Source organism: Alosa sapidissima, chromosome 3 (assembly GCF_018492685.1).
Source record: "Alosa sapidissima isolate fAloSap1 chromosome 3, fAloSap1.pri, whole genome shotgun sequence".
Taxonomy (NCBI): domain Eukaryota; kingdom Metazoa; phylum Chordata; class Actinopteri; order Clupeiformes; family Clupeidae; genus Alosa; species Alosa sapidissima.
The window spans coordinates 18081346-18102699 of NC_055959.1; the positions used below are offsets into that span (position 1 = coordinate 18081346).

The 21354-nt window shown below is 41.1% G+C and overlaps 3 protein-coding genes across 3 annotated transcripts in view; 2 read left to right on the forward strand and 1 right to left on the reverse strand.

Annotated features, from left to right (window-relative positions):
* The first annotated feature begins 1574 nt into the window (after positions 1–1574).
* Positions 1575–5597, forward strand: rbx1 (ring-box 1, E3 ubiquitin protein ligase). The gene is made up of 5 exons (XM_042087991.1): positions 1575–1724; positions 2379–2457; positions 2557–2627; positions 5100–5185; positions 5357–5597. The coding sequence occupies exons 1-5, from the start codon at positions 1647–1649 to the stop codon at positions 5367–5369; spliced, it is 327 nt and encodes a 108-aa protein (XP_041943925.1). The 5' UTR covers positions 1575–1646; the 3' UTR covers positions 5370–5597.
* Positions 5598–10609: 5012 nt separating this feature from the next.
* st13 (ST13 Hsp70 interacting protein) lies at positions 10610–14768 on the reverse strand. The gene is made up of 13 exons (XM_042087972.1): positions 14607–14768; positions 14108–14245; positions 13718–13766; positions 13541–13628; positions 13342–13415; positions 12718–12784; positions 12466–12550; positions 12252–12362; positions 12057–12159; positions 11385–11501; positions 11198–11252; positions 10879–11021; positions 10610–10768 (listed from the first exon to the last, which is right to left on the reverse strand). The coding sequence occupies exons 2-13, from the start codon at positions 14215–14217 to the stop codon at positions 10637–10639; spliced, it is 1134 nt and encodes a 377-aa protein (XP_041943906.1). The 5' UTR covers positions 14218–14245; positions 14607–14768; the 3' UTR covers positions 10610–10636.
* Positions 14769–14856: 88 nt separating this feature from the next.
* Positions 14857–21354, forward strand: part of xpnpep3 (X-prolyl aminopeptidase 3, mitochondrial) — a 36133-nt gene continuing 29635 nt past the window's right edge. Inside the window, exon 1 of the mRNA XM_042087955.1 lies at positions 14857–15212. Coding sequence (XP_041943889.1) covers positions 15146–15212 — 67 coding nt within the window. The 5' untranslated portion in view covers positions 14857–15145. The remainder of the gene's footprint in view (positions 15213–21354) is intronic.

The following is a 21354-nucleotide window of genomic DNA, read 5'->3' on the forward strand; positions in this document are numbered from 1 at the left end:
ATAATAATTTGTGAAATACACATTTATGACTGGGCTGTTTATCAGGGACAATCATGGCTATTGGAACCAACCTGAGGTCAAATCCGTTCCAATCCTTAACGTTCTATTTAATGTGCAATTATTAAGCACATTATTTGAGTAAGCACTTAGGAAAAAGAAGTGTAGGGCCTACATGATGCAAACTTGCATAGTAAAAAAAGAATGTTACAAACTGTTTTGGAGAACTGTCAAGATATTTAATCCCAATTCAAGTATGGTTATGGTTATTATGGGATTTGGCAGACACTTTTTTCCAAAGCGACTTTAAACAATAAAACAATAGTTAAATTAACAGTGAACAGTTTTAAAAAAGTTGATAAGACTACATTAAGGAGAATAGCAATAATAAACAATAATGCCAATGCAATCAATAGCCTAATGAAAATAAACAATGAAAATAAACAAATACTATAATATACATACTGTATATCATAACTGAAGAAATGCTTAATTAACTGCATGCTGAACAGATATGCCTTTAGGCCTTTATGACCCCTCTTGAAAGACCCAAAACTATCACAGGAACGGAGAGCACTGGGCAACTCATTCCACCAACCACTGAGAAAAAGAGTATTGAATTTGAACCAGCGTTTATGGCTGGTCGACACAAAAAACGCTCATCAGAAGACCGCAGTGGTCGGTTGGGGATGTACAGCTTCATCATAGAATTGAAATAGCAGGGAGCAGATCCAGTAAGTGTCCTATAGGCCAAGAATTGAAATAGCAGGGAGCAGATCCAGTAAGTGTCCTATAGGCCAAGATGAGAAATTTAAATTTAATTCTGGCCACTATAGGAAGCCAATGGAGAGTAACAAAGAGAGGAGTTAAATGTGTCCTTTTTGGCTGATTGAAGACCAGGCGTGCGTGCTGCAGAATTCTAAATAAGTTGTAACAATCTTACTACAAACAAGCAGGCAGACCAGCTAACAGTGAATTAATCTAGTTTGCCGATAACCATGGCCTGTACAATTAAATAATATATGATATATTATATATGAATAATGGCGTATATAAAATCACTTAGTAGAAATAAATTACCTATTGACCACTAGGTGTCACCCTCACGGCTCTGCACAAAATCACAAAGGAAATCAGGGTAGGAGCTATACGAACACTGACCTGTATACTTTACAGAAAGTCACAATGTTGATTGTTATTTGTGTAAAGAATAATATAAATGACACAAAAGCACAATGCGTACTGTTCAGACCAAATTTCAACAGGTATTTTGAATAAATACATAAATGACCGAGAAATAGTTTTTAAATATGTTCCTACACACTGCATAACGTGGTTCTATGGTGTAATGGTTAGCACTCTGGACTCTGAATCCAGCGATCCGAGTTCAAATCTCGGTAGAACCTATCGTTTTCTGAAGATCCGACGTAGAAGGTTATCGTAAGCTAACGAAAGAAAATAGCACGGCGTAAATTAGAGAAGATGTTGAAATTTGTGAATTACTCGAGGCAACGTCAGCTCACTTAATGTTTTAACGACAAATCCCATCGAGGCAAACTGATGACTAGAAGCAGAACATTGATATTGCGCATGCTCTCACGACACCGTCATAGCATCATAGACAGTAAAATAGCTTAGGCTTTAGAAACATGGCGGCTGCAATGGATGTTGATACTCCCAGCGGAACAAATAGTGGAGCTAGCAAAAAACGTTTTGAAGTTAAAAAGGTAATCTTTACGTATTCTATATTGAAGGATATACGATTACCCCAGTCATTGTATGATTTGTGGTAACTGTTTTTTATGATTTGTGGTAACTGATTTGCTTAACTGTTTCATGTTCATGGTCGTTAGCCAGCTAGCTTCTAGCTAATTTAGCTAGAGAAGGAGTGAATTCGCATTTCCATTGGCTAACTTTAACCAGCATTGTTAGCTGATACAAGGAAGACGATTATATTTTCACTCAAGTTCGGCATTTCTAATAATTGGTAGCGCTAGTATGACCGTGAACAAAGTCGTCATTAGACCAGGGAGACTTTATCGGTTATCCGCAGGTCTCCTGGGCAGGTAACATCAGTGTAGCAATTGCTAGCATAGCCACCCTACCAACTGAGCGTGTACAATGTAGCATCTATGCAGGTAAACTCAGTTATGGAAAAGCTAGTTGACTAACGTAACGTTAACGTTTGGTGATAATTCGACACATGTATAGTAACCGTTAACATTAAATGTCTAACGTTAAGCAACCAAGAAATCAGCCTGTACTTTAATTATACGGCTTATTTAGCTATACAGGAAATAGCGGCTTGTCTTATTTACTGGATAACGTGATAACACAAATTCCCCAGTCAAACATAACGGTGGTGACTTTTTCCTCCCCAGTGGAACGCCGTTGCACTGTGGGCCTGGGACATTGTAGTAGACAACTGTGCTATTTGCAGGAATCACATCATGGATCTCTGTAAGTACGAGGGTTGGGAGGTCAAGTGGTTTAACTTATAACGTAGGCTAGAGATTGATTGGCTCATGTGTGACATACTGACATATTTATCTCTTGCAGGCATTGAGTGCCAGGCAAATCAGGCCTCAGCGACATCAGAAGAGTGCACGGTAGCGTGGGGTGTCTGCAATGTAAGAATTATCCCTCTCAGCTACACATATGCCAAGATCATGGAAGACATAAGTGATTAATTGTGATGTGTTAAAAAGAAAAATAATTACCGCTACTTTTTAGGCCTACACTTGTATCAGACTGTCCTCTTAGTTAATTGTATTTGAATATACTTTGCTGTGACCTGCATCCTGGTTACATTACAGGTATCATCTTTTATAGTTAGGCAAGTCTTTGTTGGGTTCATTTTCCCCTTGCCCTACTTACCGTATAAACCAAAAATAGATATAGAGTATGAGTTTGTCATACCACAGAAAAGGGTGTCACCATTAACCACCTAGAACAGGGGTCTCCAACAGGTAGCTTGTGAGCTACCAGTAGCTCCCCACCTGTTTCTAAGTAGCTCTCCAAAAGGTCTTCATAAATCTGATAACCCAGTGACTTGAGAAACATGTTAAATTGTTACATTTTTAAACATCTGCGATTAAATGTTTTACACATCTTACTACGTAGGAGAGCATGACTGATCTTCATAGCTGTATCACCATCACACTATAGTGTTCAATGCAACACTGGCGTGAATGAAGTTAACATAATTCTCTCTATAAGAGCTAAGTCATGAAAACACCTGTGTTCGAGGCATCCTTTGCTAGTTTTTCTTTGCATGCATTTCCTAGCCCCAGCCATCTACGCAGAACCAGACTTACAATTTGCTCTCCCCTGACCTGGAGAATCACAAATTGCTTCATGGCAATGGACCATATGCACAGAAGGCTCTTAAGCCAGCCATTAATTTCTGGTAGAGCCAGGTGTGTTGCAGCTGCCATTATTGTTAATGTAATTAGTTTCTACACCAGTGTTTCTTAACTGGTGGGTCAGGACCGAAAAGTGGGTCGCAGAACCGTTCTGGGTGGGGGTCGGAATGGTACAGAAACCTCAGTGTGTGGTGTGCAGTGAATTGCTGGTACATGAGAGCATGAAACCATCAAAGCTAAAATGCTACATGGAAACAAGGCAAACTTGTCAAGCACTTTGAAAGGTGACCTCAGGAGTTGGAGTCTTTCTAGTCGTGGCTCATGCAAATAGTGACGTGAACTATAAAAACCAATAGTGACCTCTCCAACACCAAACAGGAAGGGGCGAAGTAGGCGACAGCAGTAGCCTATATGATTATTTGTTGTTCTTATAATATTTGTAATTTCTTATACATATTTAGTCGGCTCTTCCATGTGACCGAACAACTCTATATCGGTTAGGGATGTCACGCATGAAACAATGCTGCAGAAACACGAAAATACGACTTTGAGTTCAGTAGGCTATTATTTCAGTTCCTGTTTATCTATTGCACGATGGGTAATAATTTAAAGGATTTTAGTTACAGTCTTGTAAATAGTGACCCTGCAAGATCCCTAGTCATTGCAAAGTCATAGTCAGTGACTTAAAACTCTACTACTTGTCTTTAGATGTGAGAGGGTCTGAGACTGTATTTTTTCAAAAATCTTTTCCAAATCTTTCCAAAGTATGTCAGTGTAAGGGGGGCTTTAATGAACATGGGAAATTGTGGGTCCCAAAGCCAGACCAGTTAAGAACCACTGGTCTACACGTGTTTCAAACTTTTTATTATTGGGCAAACAAGATATTCAGCCTCTCGTGCATATGCCTGAAGATATTCAGCCTCTCGTGGATATGGTCCATTGTGCAGTGGGCTCTGTGCACTAGCTTACTTGAAGTCAGTTTCCTGTTCGTTGACATCGCTAACAACAATCACCTGAAGAGGAGTTCTTCAGTTTTACCAGGAAACTGGTTTACTGACTTCAATTAAGCTAGTGCACAGAGCCCATAGCCTACTGTTTGTTGAAATTGGGTAATATTATCCTACCTTGTCAGTTGACATGGCTCTTCAGAGGTTATCTTTGCCAGTTTGTAAACACATCCACATGTACTGTGTCCAGGTGGAAGGGTGGAATAAAATTTCTCCTCAACTGTAGAGGGAGCCCAGGAGGGGGGGGGGGCTTTTCATAATATCTGTAGTTTTCTAATCTACATAAGGTGTTTCAAAAAAAGATTGTAGTTTACCGTAATCCTGGCATCCAGTGTAGATACATCTATATAAAGGCAGGCAAACACTGTGGACAGGCAAACGCTACAAACACTGGCCTCCACAATTCACTATCACTTTTTATGTTTTCATGAATAGTTTTCTAACGTACACAAGGTGTTCCCATATCTGATTTAATTTTACAGGGTCTTTAAACCTAGTTTACCATTGATTATACAGTCCTGGCAGTATTGTCTGTTCAACTTATCTAGTAAAGAAGCTGGTGCAAGAGAGTTGATGCATAAACAACAATGACATTCATTCATTCATTATTATTGTGTAAATTAATCAAAACTATGGAAACACCCTGCTATGTCACATCTCTCTATCGAACTAGTAATCTAAACATTTATGTTTGCAGCATTTGTTTATTTATGTTTTCTTATGTCCTCAGCATGCTTTCCATTTCCACTGCATTTCTCGTTGGTTGAAGACCAGGCAGGTCTGCCCTCTTGATAACAGAGAGTGGGAGTTCCAAAAGTAAGTCTACATATGTCTTGCACTTAATATAGCATTATGTCATCCCTCATTCTATACATGAGTAACTAGTTGGGTATATACTTTTTCAATAAAAAATAAATGTGTGTGTGTATTCAGAACTTGAGCTCAAATGTTATTAGTAACATACCATTTACTTTTTTCTTCCACCAGGTATGGACATTAGATGTGCAAGTTTGGAGCATGATTTAGGTTTGAAATGTAGACCTAGTGGCCTCTCCGTGACTTCTGTAACCTTGCTTCTTGGATAGCACTCTTTTATTTTGAAATGGGTGTACAATGTAGTGATCTAATGAAAGTGTGTTCATCTTCTCTTTTACTGCTTCTTTTTCATTGTTTTAGTTTACATTTGCAATGATGTAAATTCCAAATAAAGCAGATTTCCTGTCCAGTACACCATGACCTTTTACATCTCTTATACTTAAAATAACACCATATGGCAATATTTGCCAGCAGGAATCTTAGGTCATTCTTTATGTAGGGACATAAATGTAGAGAAAACCATCAGTTTCCTTTATGTAATGTATTTTTAATACACTGTAGAAGGTGTAGACTATTTGCTGTTATAAATCCTTCCATACTATACTAACTAAACTATAATAGTCCGGGCCATGAATTCTGTAACCCTGTAGGCAATTTTGAGGAAAAGTTGTCGTACAGGATATTTTGAAAGTTCAATATCTTCTGAATATGAATCCATTGTATAACATTAAAATAAGGGTCTCAGTTTTTCACAATTGTTATTGAAACAATATGTGTATTGGGCATAGGGAAGACACTACAGGTGAATAGGGTAACATTTTTAACTTATAGCTAATACCACGAAACTTTTCTAGTTTGTGACTTACATTAACTCAAGTAACTTTTGTATTGCAAGTTTTCTGAAATGTTATGGTTATATATGGAAATGAGTCATTATCTTTGTATACATGCACTAATTTGCATACTTTTCCAAAAACCATTCTGAGCACTGGATGACAACTTCAAAATGAATGTTTGTTGACATTAGATACAAAACATTTTACTAGGATAATTTTTGATATCTCATCATTCATTAAATCAAAAAGTGCTGTCGGTAGTGTTAAAATATCAATTTTCAGCATAACACAAAATGTTATACTATTGAAGCTATGATATATAAACAAAACCCGCTGTAAAAGCCTTCAGAATATAGACAAAGTCCTTTTAGGCAAGTCCCTCCACATATTGAAATGCATTTTGGGCACTATCGGGCATCAATTTCAGGCAGAACTGCATGTGTGCAAGGCACGACACCAACCTCGCTCCAGCTGCGAGATCACAACACATGATTGGCATGATGTATTCACATGTCAACTTTTGTCGGCGGAAGTGTCGGAATATGTGTAGACAACTGCCATGTTTGCGTTACAAACTAACCCCATACATTTCTATGGGAGATTCTTTGAGTGATGTGTCTCGTCATTAGAAAGACTCTGATATATAGGAGTAAATCTGGAGAGCTTGATGTAGGCAAGTGCTATTGAAATGTTTCAGAATGTGAGGAAAAACAAATTTTAAGGAAACGACCTTAAAAAATATGGTTTGGAATTGAAATCTGCAGACTCAAATCAGAAATGTAGTAAAGCACCGCTGACTGTGGACAACAACAGGAAGGATAGTTGCTTCTTCGGGCCTTGCTCCACGAAGCATGAACATCCACACCTGGCCTATTTGGAGTTCACCCATACGATCTAGTGCTCTGCTTGTGCACTCCATAAGGCTGATGAGGTTGGTTTTCCAAAGTAGTGGAGGTGGTGGTTGCCTACCTCGCCAGCCACATAAGGTCAGCAGTAAACCTATTGCTCCCTGAGAAGGCTTATGCAGGGCTTAATGTGTTTTGGCGTAGGCCGTGCCATTTACAATTTCAAGACATATATGACTGCTTCAGAAATGTTTGCCAAGTTCAGGCACAGATAATTTCCTTGCTTTAAGCAATGCTCATGCATGTGGGCAGTCATGCCAAGCTCTCACCCCAACCCTGCCTCAGGTGTTGTCCTGACGGCCTTTTCGTGCCGGGCATTTTCTGAGCACTATGATGGATGCAACAGCTTTTCAGTCGCTTATTCCATGCAAGGTGGACCAAGTTGGGCAGCCCTCTGCATAGCTGTCCTTGAGTATGCTACCCTGGCATAGGTCAGCCTCTAAGCAGACTCTGGCCCCCCAGCCTCAGCCCGTCTCCACCCCCAGTGTCAGAGTTTGGACACGCAACAACATGCTCGTGCTCTTCAAGGGTGCTGCTGCGTCCTGCTGAATTCCAACGTCAGACAAGCACAGGGCGGACATCAGTCAAGATACTGTTAGTCTCCCAACGTCAGAATGAAGCTCCACGCCTCTCTTTCCGCAGGCTGTGTAAGCCTGTGACTTTTATAATGGCAACTGTTACTCATGACGCCCCCTCTTAGCCCCAGTGTGGTAGCTCTGTCTACTCCAGTTTTGCCTGAGTTGACCACACATGCAGCTTACACAGCCCATTTGACTATTTCTTGCCTATTCCTGCTGTACATAATGCTCTGGCAAGCACATACCTTTGCACACCCCCACACCTTACTACTTACCTCAGCAATTAGTGAACATGCACAATCATAGGTACTCCAAATTATTACAAAAGGCTACAGTTCATTCACCCCTACCTTCCACAATAATTCGACCCATGGTAGTGCCTCCTCATTGCGCTCCTATTCTGAGACAGGAAATAATGAAACACACCACAATGAAGCATGCCATCCACCCAATTCCTGCACAAGACAGACTGAGGGTGTTTTACAGCAGATACTTTATTGTGCCAGAATATGGTGGCATCAAAGAATGCCAGCAGGAGTCTCTATGCCCCTCTCATGCTCCAGAAGCAGTTATTGAGCTGCTGCCTTCCGTGGCTACACATTTTATGTCTAGAAAGAACTGTTTGTCTGTTTCAGGGTCAAGCAGAGGGCCGTGCACTGTCCAAGCACACTGACTCGTGGAAGCTATTTCTTAAGCATAAAAGGCATCAGGCTACTGGCCCCATCACTTAAAGGCGAACTATGCAGGTTTTTTTGCGTTATTTACCTTAATTTACCTTAACCTAACAGCTTCAGAGTCATTGGAATGGTTATATGACTTTTTTCGACCTTTTTTTGGTGGCCGTCTCGCTTCCTCCTAGCGCCTGTGAGCGGAAAAACCACCCTTGCAACTTTGGGCCGGCGGGGTAAGGTAGCGATGGAGTTTCTCAGACATTCGTCATGACAGAGCCAGCAAAAAGAAGCAAAAAACGAGAAAAAAGTGAAAGACAGCCTAGACACTAAGAGCTCGCCAGGACCCTGCCTGCTCTGTGTTGTCGTCTCGCGGCAAGTAAGCTAGACTCTAGAAACAAGCCAGTATTCAACTTCTGCAAGGTTTTCAGCTTGTGTTCATGACTCTGATGGTAGTTTAGTACAAGACACAGTTGTCCGTTATCGCCAGTGAGGCACAGTAGACTATACGTGTTGACATTGGTTAACATTGAGTGACCTCACCTATAACATAGCGTTCTTTAACTGTTATGAACAGGGATGGATTACTGGACGGGCCTACCGGGCCCGGGGGCCCAAGGGGTCAGGGGGCCTTGAAGCCCAAGCCATTGCATGGAGTCATTGCCTCCCCTTAATACATCTAGGCCCAGGGGCCCGAAAGTTCATAATCCGTCCATGGTTATGAATTTATTGGTTCAGTTCATCACCTGATCTGGTAACGTCTCATGTTCTCCTTTAAAGGGTTAAAGAACTGAGGATGTATTCATAACTGTTATATTTTGCAACGTTTGCATGTTTGAAGAACCTATAAATGTACAATATTGTTTTAATCAACTTAAGATTTTAACTGTACCACACACTTTTTGCTTGTTTCTTTCTTGACTTTCTCTTGGGCAGCCATTTTTTTTTTATAATTCATGACTAAACAGTGACTTTTACAGCTTGTTATACAACAGAAATGGATTCAGCACCTAAAATCATATAGAAACAACCCATGAAGTAATTTTCCTAAAAAATGCCTACCACATTTTTTCCAGGGCTATTTCTCAAATTTCAGTCCTGGCTATACAATGGCCCTATTCTGTGGATATGATTCAGAATACTAATGCTCAAGCTTTATGTTGAGATTGAAATGAAGGAAGTAGCAAGTATGGCAAGTTTTAATAACTTTAAGGGAAGAATGTAATAACTGAATGTGCTTTACAAACAGATGGTATGTATTCATACACACTGATTTCACTTCTGTCTACTTTGACAGTTCAAACTTTATGGACTTACATCCATGGCTCATGGTCACACGACCAAACTCAATACTATTGTTGGAGTGCTTCGACATGGTGACCTTGGGTAATGCCCACAGCCCGTCTGGCCTGCTGAGAAGCTTTAATCCAGCAAAAGAAAAAAAAACCTGAAGAGGATTAGTGTAGTACTGCTCTCTCACCATAGCCACAGTTTGATGTCAGCATGTCCTTATTAGAAAAGGCAATCAAAATCACAAAGTTGTCCACATTTTTTAAGCAGGCTTGACTTATTGACCATTTGACTCTTAAAAAACATTAACTTGTACATCAGTGTTTACTTAATACAAAAAACTAGTGAAACACAAAGTATTTAAGGGTCTTGTGACAAGAACACATAAATATGTATGGGTTTACATCCTCAGGCGTTTTTTTTTGTGAGCAAAAGTGAAAAGAACTCAAATGTTTTTGCATCAATCAGAAATAGTCTTTTAATGATTGCAAACAGGTATACATCTCATTTTTGCTTTTTGGAGCAAGAAAGACAGATGGGGAATATGTTACATTACAGTGAAGATAAGTAAAACATGTAAAAGAAAATCCTGAGGGGAAGAGTAGTTCACCCGAGACCCACTGCAAACAGACCATCTCTGACACGAGACAGAAATCTATATCTGTTCGACGACCAGAGATTTGCTAATTTTCACGTCACATTGTTTCTACTAGATTAAGTCCACCCTGATCGTTTATCCTACCCCTAACGGAGTAGAAAAGATGAGTGTGCATGTCTCATTGAATTCAAAATTATTCCCAAAAAAAGGTTTGGTTTGAGTCCTGCACCACTGTCTGTTAATTTGTAAAAAGGAAATGCTGTATGCCTAAAGCAGGCTGGCCCCATGTTAAGAATTACTTTACTGCACCTGCCACCCCATTCAGTGCCAAAGAACCACCTGTGGGGTTGTACTGCATGCATATGGCTAAGCCCACCTGCTTCAGTCTCCTTTGACCTTTCCATATAACCCCCCTTCCCACTAAAATGACGCACAGCTGGAAAGCCATCACATACCCGGTCCTACCTCCACACTCAAACTCCATCTTCACCAACATCACTCGTCCCACCTCACCTCGTCTACCCATCCCACCTTTCCCCCCCCCCCCCCCCCCCATCATTGCTGCCCTCTCCCACCCTACGGTTGTGCTCCACCGAACTTGGAGCTCAGTTTGGCAATGAGGGCCATGATCTTGGGATTGCTCTGGTACTTGGCAATGTTAGCGGGGTTCTGAGCCACGTCCTGGAAGGCCGCCATTACATCTGGGTCCTAGGATGCACACAATCACAATGTTACAGCCCACCTTGCATAAAAGGTGCACAATGCTGCAAAGCATTTACAGAAATGGCATGAATGGCACTGATTACAGGATGCTGTACCTTCATGGCCATGAGCACCTCCGGGTCACTGAGAAGTTTGTCCAAACCAGGGATGCCACCTGGGAAGCCACCGGGACCACCTGGGAAGCCACCGGCAGCACCTGGGAAGCCACCGGCACCACCTGGGAAGCCACCGGCACCACCTGGGAATAGTTACAGAAGCCACATGAACAACACTTCTGTATTTCAGGTCACAGTTCAATTGCTAGTGTCATCATGTTTACAAGGTGTCTGAACTGGTTGTTTGTCTCCAAACATCACAGATACACAATTGTGGAAATAACATGTTAGTTTTGTCAGTTGGGCCTTCATCTTTTACCTGGGAATCCTGGGAAGCCACCAGCCCCACCTGCCTGTTGTCTGGCCTCCTGCTCCTGTAAACAGGTACGTCTCTCGGTTACAAAAGCACTGCTACTTTTATACCAGTACTATCTGTACTAGTCAGAGTATATGATTTGTCTCAATGTCATGGCCTTTGATCAGCTCAGATCATTTGGCCAACTCACCCTCTGGGCTCTCTCGTGCTCCTCTCTGGCTTTCTTCACCCGCTCCTGCCTCTCCTTGATCTCGCGCTCCTCGCGCTTGCGCTCGTATTTGCGCCGGTGCTCAATGATTTTGTTAGCCTGTTCAGGAAACCAATGGCAATTTTTTTTTTTAGCAAGATGGCTGCTGACACAATACACTCTTACTCAGTGTAGTCTTCTCACATATAATGGTTAATGAAATACTCGTCATTAATTAACAGTATTTGTAGCATAATCTACATGATCCTACATCTGTATTCTCCTTTAACTCCCAGGACACTTTACAAGCCATGAATTATCAATGACATGTTCCTCAACTGCCAGAATCTAAAATGGCAAGTCCATCTGTTTCCAACTTGCCAAAGATAGCATTGGTATGCATGACAGCAACTCAACAGTGCATTTACCTAGCACACAACTCCCTTCGGATTTTAATCTTGTTCAGTGGCCTATTCACCTTTCCGAATGTTTTCATTTGGATGCAAATGTGCAGGTCATACTTCCATTAAAAGAACAGGCCTGCTAGAGTTTGGAGAAAGTCTGAGGAAACTCTGTACACCAATTCAGGTATACCATTAGAAACAACATAGCTTGGCTTCATGGTGAGAGGAGCCTTGTCCCCAACATGAGGCCTGAGAATGAAAGGACACACACCCTGGGCTGGACTTCTTTCAGCATGGTGCTGGCATCATCGTCGTAGTCAAGCTTGCAGGCCATAGCCAGGTCCTTAGCAGCCTCCTCCCAATGGCCCAGCAACCTAAGAAAGGCAAGGCAGAGCGGTCACACATACTCACTCTACGATGTTACCACACAGCCAGGCAAATGCTGCATAAGTAGTCCTGGACACACCTGTGGGCCTTTCCTCTCCACTTGTACGGCTGTGCAGAGTCTGGGTTGATGTCGATGGCTCGGTCACAGTCTCTTATGGCAGCATTCGGCTTCTGCATCTTGATATACACACTGGAAGAGAGAATCATTAGATGTTATACAATCGTAGCATGCAAAATTAATACATCTAAATAAATGGCCTGTTAAACAGCTTGTGGTGGTTTCTAATTCCTACCTAGCCCGTTTGGCATAGAGGATAGCCAAACATGGGTTGAGTTTGATTGCTTCAGTGAAGAGGTCCAGAGCTTTTTGCAGTTCCCCTACAAGAAACAACAAGAAGAAAGTTACGTCAAATTTGCGATGAGAATAGAAACAAAAGAGGTAAAGACAAAGTTGTCCTCTCTGTGCTTTTAGGAGCTCCATATGGGACATTTTCCTTTAAACAGCAGCTACTTGCAAAAGCACAATGTGAAATATGATCATGCACCTTCTCCCAGGACTTCAATTGCCTCCATTTTCTTAGCATTTGCCTGGTCCATCATGTCCTCTGTGACCTAAGGAAGCACAAATTTGTCAAAACAAATCAGCTTCAGGTTTTATACAAATGCTTTACAGACACTTACTGTAGGAGAAAATACACATACACTACGACAACAGATAGAAGTAAAATGCTTTCTAAGTTTCCATCAGTATCAAGAAATTTCTGAAAACAATACATGGTGCAGAGTTACACAAATGCCTGATTAATCAATCTCCAATTAGGAGACAATTGCTGTATACAATCTATGTACAATTGCTGTACAATAGCATAGCATAGGTACAGTATAACAGACATTTAAGTATAACAATATAAGTAAAACAAGGGACATCAATAATAGGGACATCAAACCACTCCCGTACAATGTTTATGGCCTGGGGCACGTCCCCTAATCAATGAGTTTTAGTTCCAGCCGAATCACTTCTTCAAGACATAATTAGGTAACACCAACACATTCTATCTCTTGCCCTGTACTAAAGCATCTTCTAGCTAATATCTAAAAAGTAGTGTTTCAAGTGCTATATACAATTTGAAAAGCCTTTACTATCCATATTCAGACAACATTTACTGTACCTCAAGGTTTTCAAAGTCTCCCATTTCCTGGGGTGCATCTGTGTCTGGCTCAATAACTCCTTCGTTGTCTATCTCTGTGGAAAAATAATACAAATATACAGGTAGGATACACTGCAGGTCGAATGACAGATAAAAGAAAATATTTTATAAAACAAAAACGCAATATCCTTTAAACAAATGTCCTCCCTGAACTACATACCTAGCTCGCTCTCCTCACTCTCTGATGGTGGGCTTGGCTCAGCTGCTGGCTTTGACGTGGTTGGTGGTGGTCCACATGGGCATCCCCCCTGGACACAACATACACCCGTCAGTGGCAGTGAGAATTCCAGATAACCAAAGGTGTTTCCATCAGAAAAGCATAAGAATTCAACATTACCTTGCACGAGGACTCATTGCTGGGGGCTGGGGGGATAGTAGCTCCCAAGCTGAAAGTAAACATGCACCTTATTTTTGGGGGTCTAGTAACATCATGCTGCTCATAATTTGATATGCTCCCATTGAATTATCCACCCAAGGCACGAAGAGAGAGCTCATGCTACATCTAGACCACCTGATACCCTGACAGCAAATTCTATAATAACACTGAAGATACAACTTCAAATAGGCGGGACTGCATACCTTTCACTGCAAAACACATAGCTAGCCAATTATATTTTAATTATTTATATCTTTACACATATTCTCGTGAGACTGAATGACTCCGTTCATCTGCAGTTAGAGGAAGTAAGATGAACTAAAATGGCAGAAAAAGACATTGGCTACTAACCCCTGCAACCAGGTCCGGAGAAAACCCAGCTCAGGCAGGTGCAACACGGAGGGATTATCATTGCACAGATGCACGAAGGCCTTCAATTCAGTCACTTTCCGCGGGTCCATTCCCACCTCTTTCGATCTGAAGATAAACCTATTACACCGAGAAATGTTACGAAATGTTGTCAAATTGGATTGCGCGAATGTTCCAACCCTGCTTGTGCAGCCAAGGAAAAACGAATTTGGGTAATGTCAACTAGCTACTTTTTAAGCACAGGCAATTCGAAAATATGCCAGTGAAGATGATTTTTCACTTTTCCAAATAGGCATTTACAAATAATGTAAGATTTCAACACACGAACTTAATGTTTAACATTCACTTGCTTTCACAATGGAATATTCTGGAACGGCATCATTACGCAGTTACGTTAAACACTCACATTCAATTGATGAACAATATGAAAAGACCTTTCTTTCAAAAGGGCTGAATTTCATGAAATATGAATGTGCACTACCTGAAACAACAGTATGTGTCTGATCCTTTCGACTACACGGCCTACTCCGAAGCTTTCTGTTCAGTTTTGAATGGCTTCCTCGATCCTCATGCGCGCTCAATAAATATTCCACGACTGGAGCAGCAGATTTTCACTCAGGCAAAAATTAGACAACAGAAATGGAGAAAACAAGTGAGTGAGGTCCTAACGCGACACTTCAACGCGCACATATAATATGTCAGCGACGATCTAGCCAATCACGTAATTCCAATTCTTTCCCTATGCACCAATAAGCCATAAGCTCTTAAAGGGGAGGTTAGCATTTGTCACCTTAGCATACTGTGTTCTTATGTCAAGGGGTGTCTGACATGTAGTCAGTGTGCAATAAGTAACCAATTTTGCGTTGTTAAATGTGGAGGCCTATACGTTACATGGTTTAGAAATGTACCTCGAGATGCTGTAGTTAAACAATTTTGATTGATTAGTCATTTCTGTCAGTTGCAAAATCTCAATGCCTACCTCATGGTGAAAGTGTGGAGACATCTTCCCAGCTTGCAATAATGTTGCCTCTGTCCATGTTGACAAGATGGACCGTCCAATCTGCGTTACGTTCTACTTGGAATCCAGGTCAGATGTACCTTAAATTTACTGAACACGGGTGTTGCATTGCACTGGAATATGGTGCACACTGCAAAGACAGCTAAAATTAACCAAAGATCCGGTATCAACACGAGGACATGAAATGCTTACACATTTTTAATCCCAAGTGGAACCCAGGAATGACCATCAGTGTTAGGAATCAGTCATACTGGTGCCCTTGGTATAACGTTGATATAACAGCCTACTGTCGAAGATTCAAGTCAGAGTACAGTGATACACTGGTATGTGTATGCATGTTGGGATTTAGGTTTAGTCAACAGCTTGTTGTTGAGAACACGTACATTTACATGAAGTGGTTTGCTTTGTATAGGCCTGTCTTTTAAATAATCTTTGCACATTATAGACTTTAAAAGCAACTAACAATGCTAATCTTACACCCTCCTCATAGGTTAGAAGCACATATAATAATACCGAGAAACATTTTCTGACTTTTCTTGAAGACATAACACAACACTTTTTACACAATAAAATGGGGATTTCCTAAATAAATTTGATGCAGGATGGAAAGGCCAAAATCGGTTGGAACAAGAGAGCATATCAAGGAATAAATCATTTTAAAGAAAAGTCTCTCCCATTGTGCAATCACTGAGAGTTGGAATAAGAGAACATATCAAAGAATACTGGTATGTATAATTTCAAAGAAAAGTGTCTCCCATGTTACAATCACTGAGAGTTAATCCAGATAGATGAGCCAGATGTAACACATGTTTGAGTCTGTACACAGTATATTTAAATTAGCTAGATGCTTTAGTACAGGGCAAATATATTTTTCATCACTATCTCTGCCTGCCGTTACAAACCCATGCCATGACCTTGTTGCAGTTGAACTAGAAGCTACCAGAATTTATAATCTGAAAAAAATATCTTCACAAAAGTGCCATGATTTTAAGTGTAAGACCAGTGTAAGACAAGAGTTAGTAGGGTAGGAAGGTGGGGTTCACCTGCACCCGAAAGGTATATTTTTTTTAACCTAGTTTTTTGTAATCCTTAAGGTGTTTAGAAAAGGAATTTTGATGTTCCCCACACAAATTATTGTCCCATATGTGTTTTTTTGTATAATCTTTTGTGGTTGTGCTTGATTTTCGGCTGTAAAAATTGAAAACTTTAAATCTACATAGAATCTGAACAATACATCCTACAGACACAATCCACCCCAATTTGTCTTCGTCTTTCCATGAGGAATTGATAGATACAAGGATTGTCATGATTAGATGATGTATGGTGGTATTAAAACTCTAATAAACACCAAAAAATGTAAAAAATCGGTGACATTGGATCACTGGAACTCCTCCCCTATGGACCCTATTGATATATGTTTTCTAACTTTTGTATTTTTACAGTCTTTAAGATGTCTAATAAGCAAATGTTGATGATCCCTACTTGAAATATTGTCACATGTTGGTCCAAATGAACATCTCCCATAGTAAGGAGTTACTATTCAAACCGTTATATTGGTATTATATTTATTGAAACAAAACAGAAAAACACTCATATAGTCAAATATAGCAGCAGACTTGCACCCCTCTCTTGATTGATGGAACACAGGTAGAGAGAGTTAGCAGTTTTAAATATCTGGGAGTACACATCTCTGAGGACTTGACCTGGGCTACTCACATCCAAGCTCAGGTTAAAAAGGCCAGACAATGAATGTACCATCTAAGACAACTCTGGAAATTCAGGTTCCCCCCAGTGATTTTAAAAACTTTTTACACTGGGGTCATAGAGAGTATACTGACGCAGTGTATCACTGTGTGGTATGCCAACAGCACTGAGAAAGACCGCAACGCCTTGCAGAGAGTGGTGCGCTCAGCCGAGCGCATCTCTAGGACTTCTCTCCCCTCCCTGCATGATATATACATCAGCCGTTGCAAGAACAGAGCCACTAAAATCATAAAGGACTCCACCCATCCCAGTAACTGTCTGTTCAGTTTGTTGAAGTCAGGCAAGCGCTTCTGCAGCTTGAAGGCCAAAACTGAGAGACTGAGGAAAAGCTATTTCCCTCAGGCCATTAGACTCCTCAACATGGACATGCCAACTCTTATGAACACCATGGACTCCATCCCATTTTAATAACATTATTATTATTATTATTATTTATTTCATGTCACTTTATTATTCTATTTTTGAATTATGTATTATTAACTTCTGCTTTTAATCTTAACTGTTTACTTAGATTATTTCTACTTTACACAGTCATGAAGCTAACCAGACTTATATTTCACTGCTTGTTATATACTAATATAACTATGTATGTGATGAATAAATCTCTCTGAATCTCTGAATAGGGTATAACAAATCCCCATTAGAATAAACTGAAATAGAAAAGAGTGATTCTAATGAAAGGTCAAAAGGTCAAGGGCAATGATGTCTATATATAATACGACAGGTCTTCATAATCAATCTCTTGCTCCTTGTCTTCTTCACCATCTCCATCCATCTCCTCGACTGTTTCCTCCAGCAAGCCAGTGAGTGAAGTGGGGAGGATAGGTCCACAACACACTGGTTCCAGGGTACCCTCTTCAGTCTTTTCCCAGCCTTGACCAGGATCATGGGGCTTGGGACACCAGAATATCGGTGTGGCTGCTCTCTTGTAGATGGCCAGACGGTGGTTGACACGGTTGATCTGTGGGACCAGGTTGTCTCTGCAGTGCAGGAGCTGGGACAGATCCACCTTGGATCTGGTGGTAAGCGTCTCATCCTCTCCAATCATTTTTTTTCACTATGATGCTGCGCATGTTGTTCACAGATTTTTCACGGGCCTGGCCATACATTACACAATCTAAATGCCTCGATGTCCTCCACCACATCTGGCTCCACAGACCACTGATCACCAAGTTTTCTGAGGACATAAATAATTATAGTATTACAAAGTCACAATGTATCAATATCTATGTTCAGCATTAATTGCCATTACATGCTACAGAATATCTGACTAAAAATATTCACTTGAAGGCCGCATGGTACTTTGGATTACTCTGTAGCTTTTTCAGAGGTCCAACGTTCCCTTTGCCTCTAAAGGCACTTGTAACGTCTTCCACTGTGAAGACGTACAGGCCGAGTATTGTTGTGCAGTAGTCTGCCCCCTAACATTCTGCCAGTTCGCTGACATTTAGGATCCGCCTGTGCTTTCTGGTCCCAATGTCGACGTAAATGGTCAGCGGGGCGGATTAGGCGTGGTGTAGGAGGATGAAGAAAATGTCTGTGTCTGGAGTCCTCACCACAGCCACCTTGTGCCCCAGTTGAGCGGCATACAGCAGGTGCAGAACAATCTGGCTGTCAGTCTGTTCCTGGGTTGACTCCACCTGAGGTATCTCACATGTGGTCACCTGAAACAAGTTATTGAGTAAGGTGTGATAGTATACAGTAATACATTTGATCAGTTTCTCATGTATAGCTGGGCTTGGCTAAATATTTCCCAAAAGTTTCTAATAAAGAAGAATAGTGAGAAAGACTGTTAAAATACTCACATTGCCACCCGATGACTCCAACTGATATGATTTGCCTTCAACGACTACCACTGCTGTTCCACATTTCTCCAGCCGTGATGCAGATGCTTTGCTGACCCACACCTCAAGTAGCAGTTTACAGAGTTTTGTCTTGTTCTCATCATTTGCAAGGAAGAGTTTGAAGTCACTCGGCTTCCTTGTTGCAGGACCACCTATGATGTACCGCTGGGACACGCCACAACACAATCGCTCCTGAGCTTTGACAGAATCATCATGGTAGCAGTCTGTTGAGAAGACAAAATGCTTCTTAGCCACCATATGGTCAAGGGACTGAAGACAAATTCCCTCGAACGTTGGTGGGAGGTTCATCAATGCATGGAAGAGTGCATTGCCATCCTGGATGTAGAAAGCATACTTCGGATAAGGCACATCTTCAAGAGCATCTTCCATCAAGTAGTGAAGCATTGCAGCCTTGTTGGTCTTATGAAGAACCCATCAGCTGTGCCTAGGCTGGGAGGAACTGGCTGCAATGCTTCACTACTTATTGGAAGATGCTCCTGAAGATGTGCCTTATCCGAAGTATGCTTTCAACATCCAGGATGGCAATGCACTCTTTCATCCTCCCAATCAACGTCTCTCTCTGACCTCTTAAACCTCCCACCAACATTCGAGGGAATTTGTCTCCAGTCCCTTGACTATATGGTGGCTAAGAAGCACTCCTACCATGATGATTCTGTCAAAGCTCAGGAGCGATTGTGTTGTGGCGTGTCCCAGCGGTACATCATAGGTGGTCCTGCAACAAGGAAGCCGAGTGACTTCAAACTCTTCCTTGCAAATGATGAGAACAAGGCACAACTCTGTAAACTGCTACTTGAGGTGTGGGTCAGCAAAGCATCTGCATCACGACTGGAGAAATGTGGAACAGCAGTGGTAGTCGTTGAAGGCAAATCATATGAGTTGGAGTCATTGGGTGGCAATGTGAGTATTTTAACAGTCTTTCTTACTATTCTTCTTTATTAGAAACTTTTGGGAAATATTTAGCCAAGCCCAGTTATACATGAGAAACTGGTCAAATGTTGCATTACTAAATACTATCACACCTTACTCAATAACTTGTTTCAGGTGACCACATGAGAGATACCTCAGGTGGAGTCAACCCAGGAACAGACTGACAGCCAGATTGTTCTGCACCTGCTGTATGCCGCTCAACTGGGACACAAGGTGGCTGTGGTGAGGACTCCAGACACAGACATTTTCTTCATCCTCCAGAAAGCACAGGCGGATCCTAAATGTCAGCGAACTGGCAGAATGTTAGGGGGCAGACTACTGCACAACAATACTCGGCCTGTACGTCTTCACAGTGGAAGACGTTACAAGTGCCTTTAGAGGCAAAGGGAACGTTGGACCTCTGAAAAAGCTACAGAGTAATCCAAAGTACCCTGCAGCCTTAAATTAAATAGTTTTAGTCAGATATTCTGTAGCATGTAATGGCAATTAATGCTGAACATAGATATTGATACATTGTGACTTTGTAATACTATAATTATTTATGTCCTCAGAAAACTTGGTGATCAGTGGTCTGTGGAGCCAGATGTGGTGGAGTACATCGAGGCATTTAGATTGTGTAATGTATGGCCAGGCCCGTGAAAAATCTGTGAACAACATGCGCAGCATCATAGTGAAAAAAAAATGATTGGAGAGGATGAGACGCTTCCCACCAGATCCAAGGTGGATCTGTCCCAGCTCCTGCACTGCAGAGACAACCTGGTCGCACAGATCAACCGTGTCAACCACCGTCTGGCCATCTACAAGAGAGCAGCCACACTGATATTCTGGTGTCCCAAGCCCCATGATCCTGGTCAAGGCTGGGAAAAGACTGAAGAGAGTACCCTGGAACCAGTGTGTTGTGGACCTATCCTCCCCACTTCACTCACTGGCTTGCTGGAGGAAACAGTCGAGGAGATGGATGGAGATGGTGAAGAAGACAAGGAGCAAGCGATTGATTATGAAGACCTGTCGTATTATGTATAGACATCATTGCCCTTGACCTTTTGACCTTTCATTAGAATCACTCTTTTCTATTTCAGTTTATTCTAATGGGGATTTGTTATACCCTATATATCCACATATTTGACTATATGAGTGTTTTTCTGTTTTGTTTCAATAAATATAATACCAATATAACGGTTTGAATAGTAACTCCTTACTATGGGAGATGTTCATTTGGACCAACATGTGACAATATTTCAAGTAGGGATCATCAACATTTGCTTATTAGACATCTTAAAGACTGTAAAAATACAAAAGTTAGAAAACATATATCAATAGGGTCCATAGGGGAGGAGTTCCAGTGATCCAATGTCACCGATTTTTTTACATTTTTTGGTGTTTATTTGAGTTTTAATACCACCATACATCATCTAACCATGACAATCCTCATATCTATCAATTCCTCATGGAAAGACGAAGAGAAATTGGGGTGGATTGTGTCTGTAGGATGTATTGTTCAGATTCTATGTAGATTTAAAGTTTTACATTTTTTACAGCCGAAAATCAAGCACAGACACAAAAGATGATACAAAAAAACACATATGGGACAATAATTTGCGTGGGGAACATCAAAATTCCTTTTCTAGACACCTTAAAGATTACAAAAAACTAGG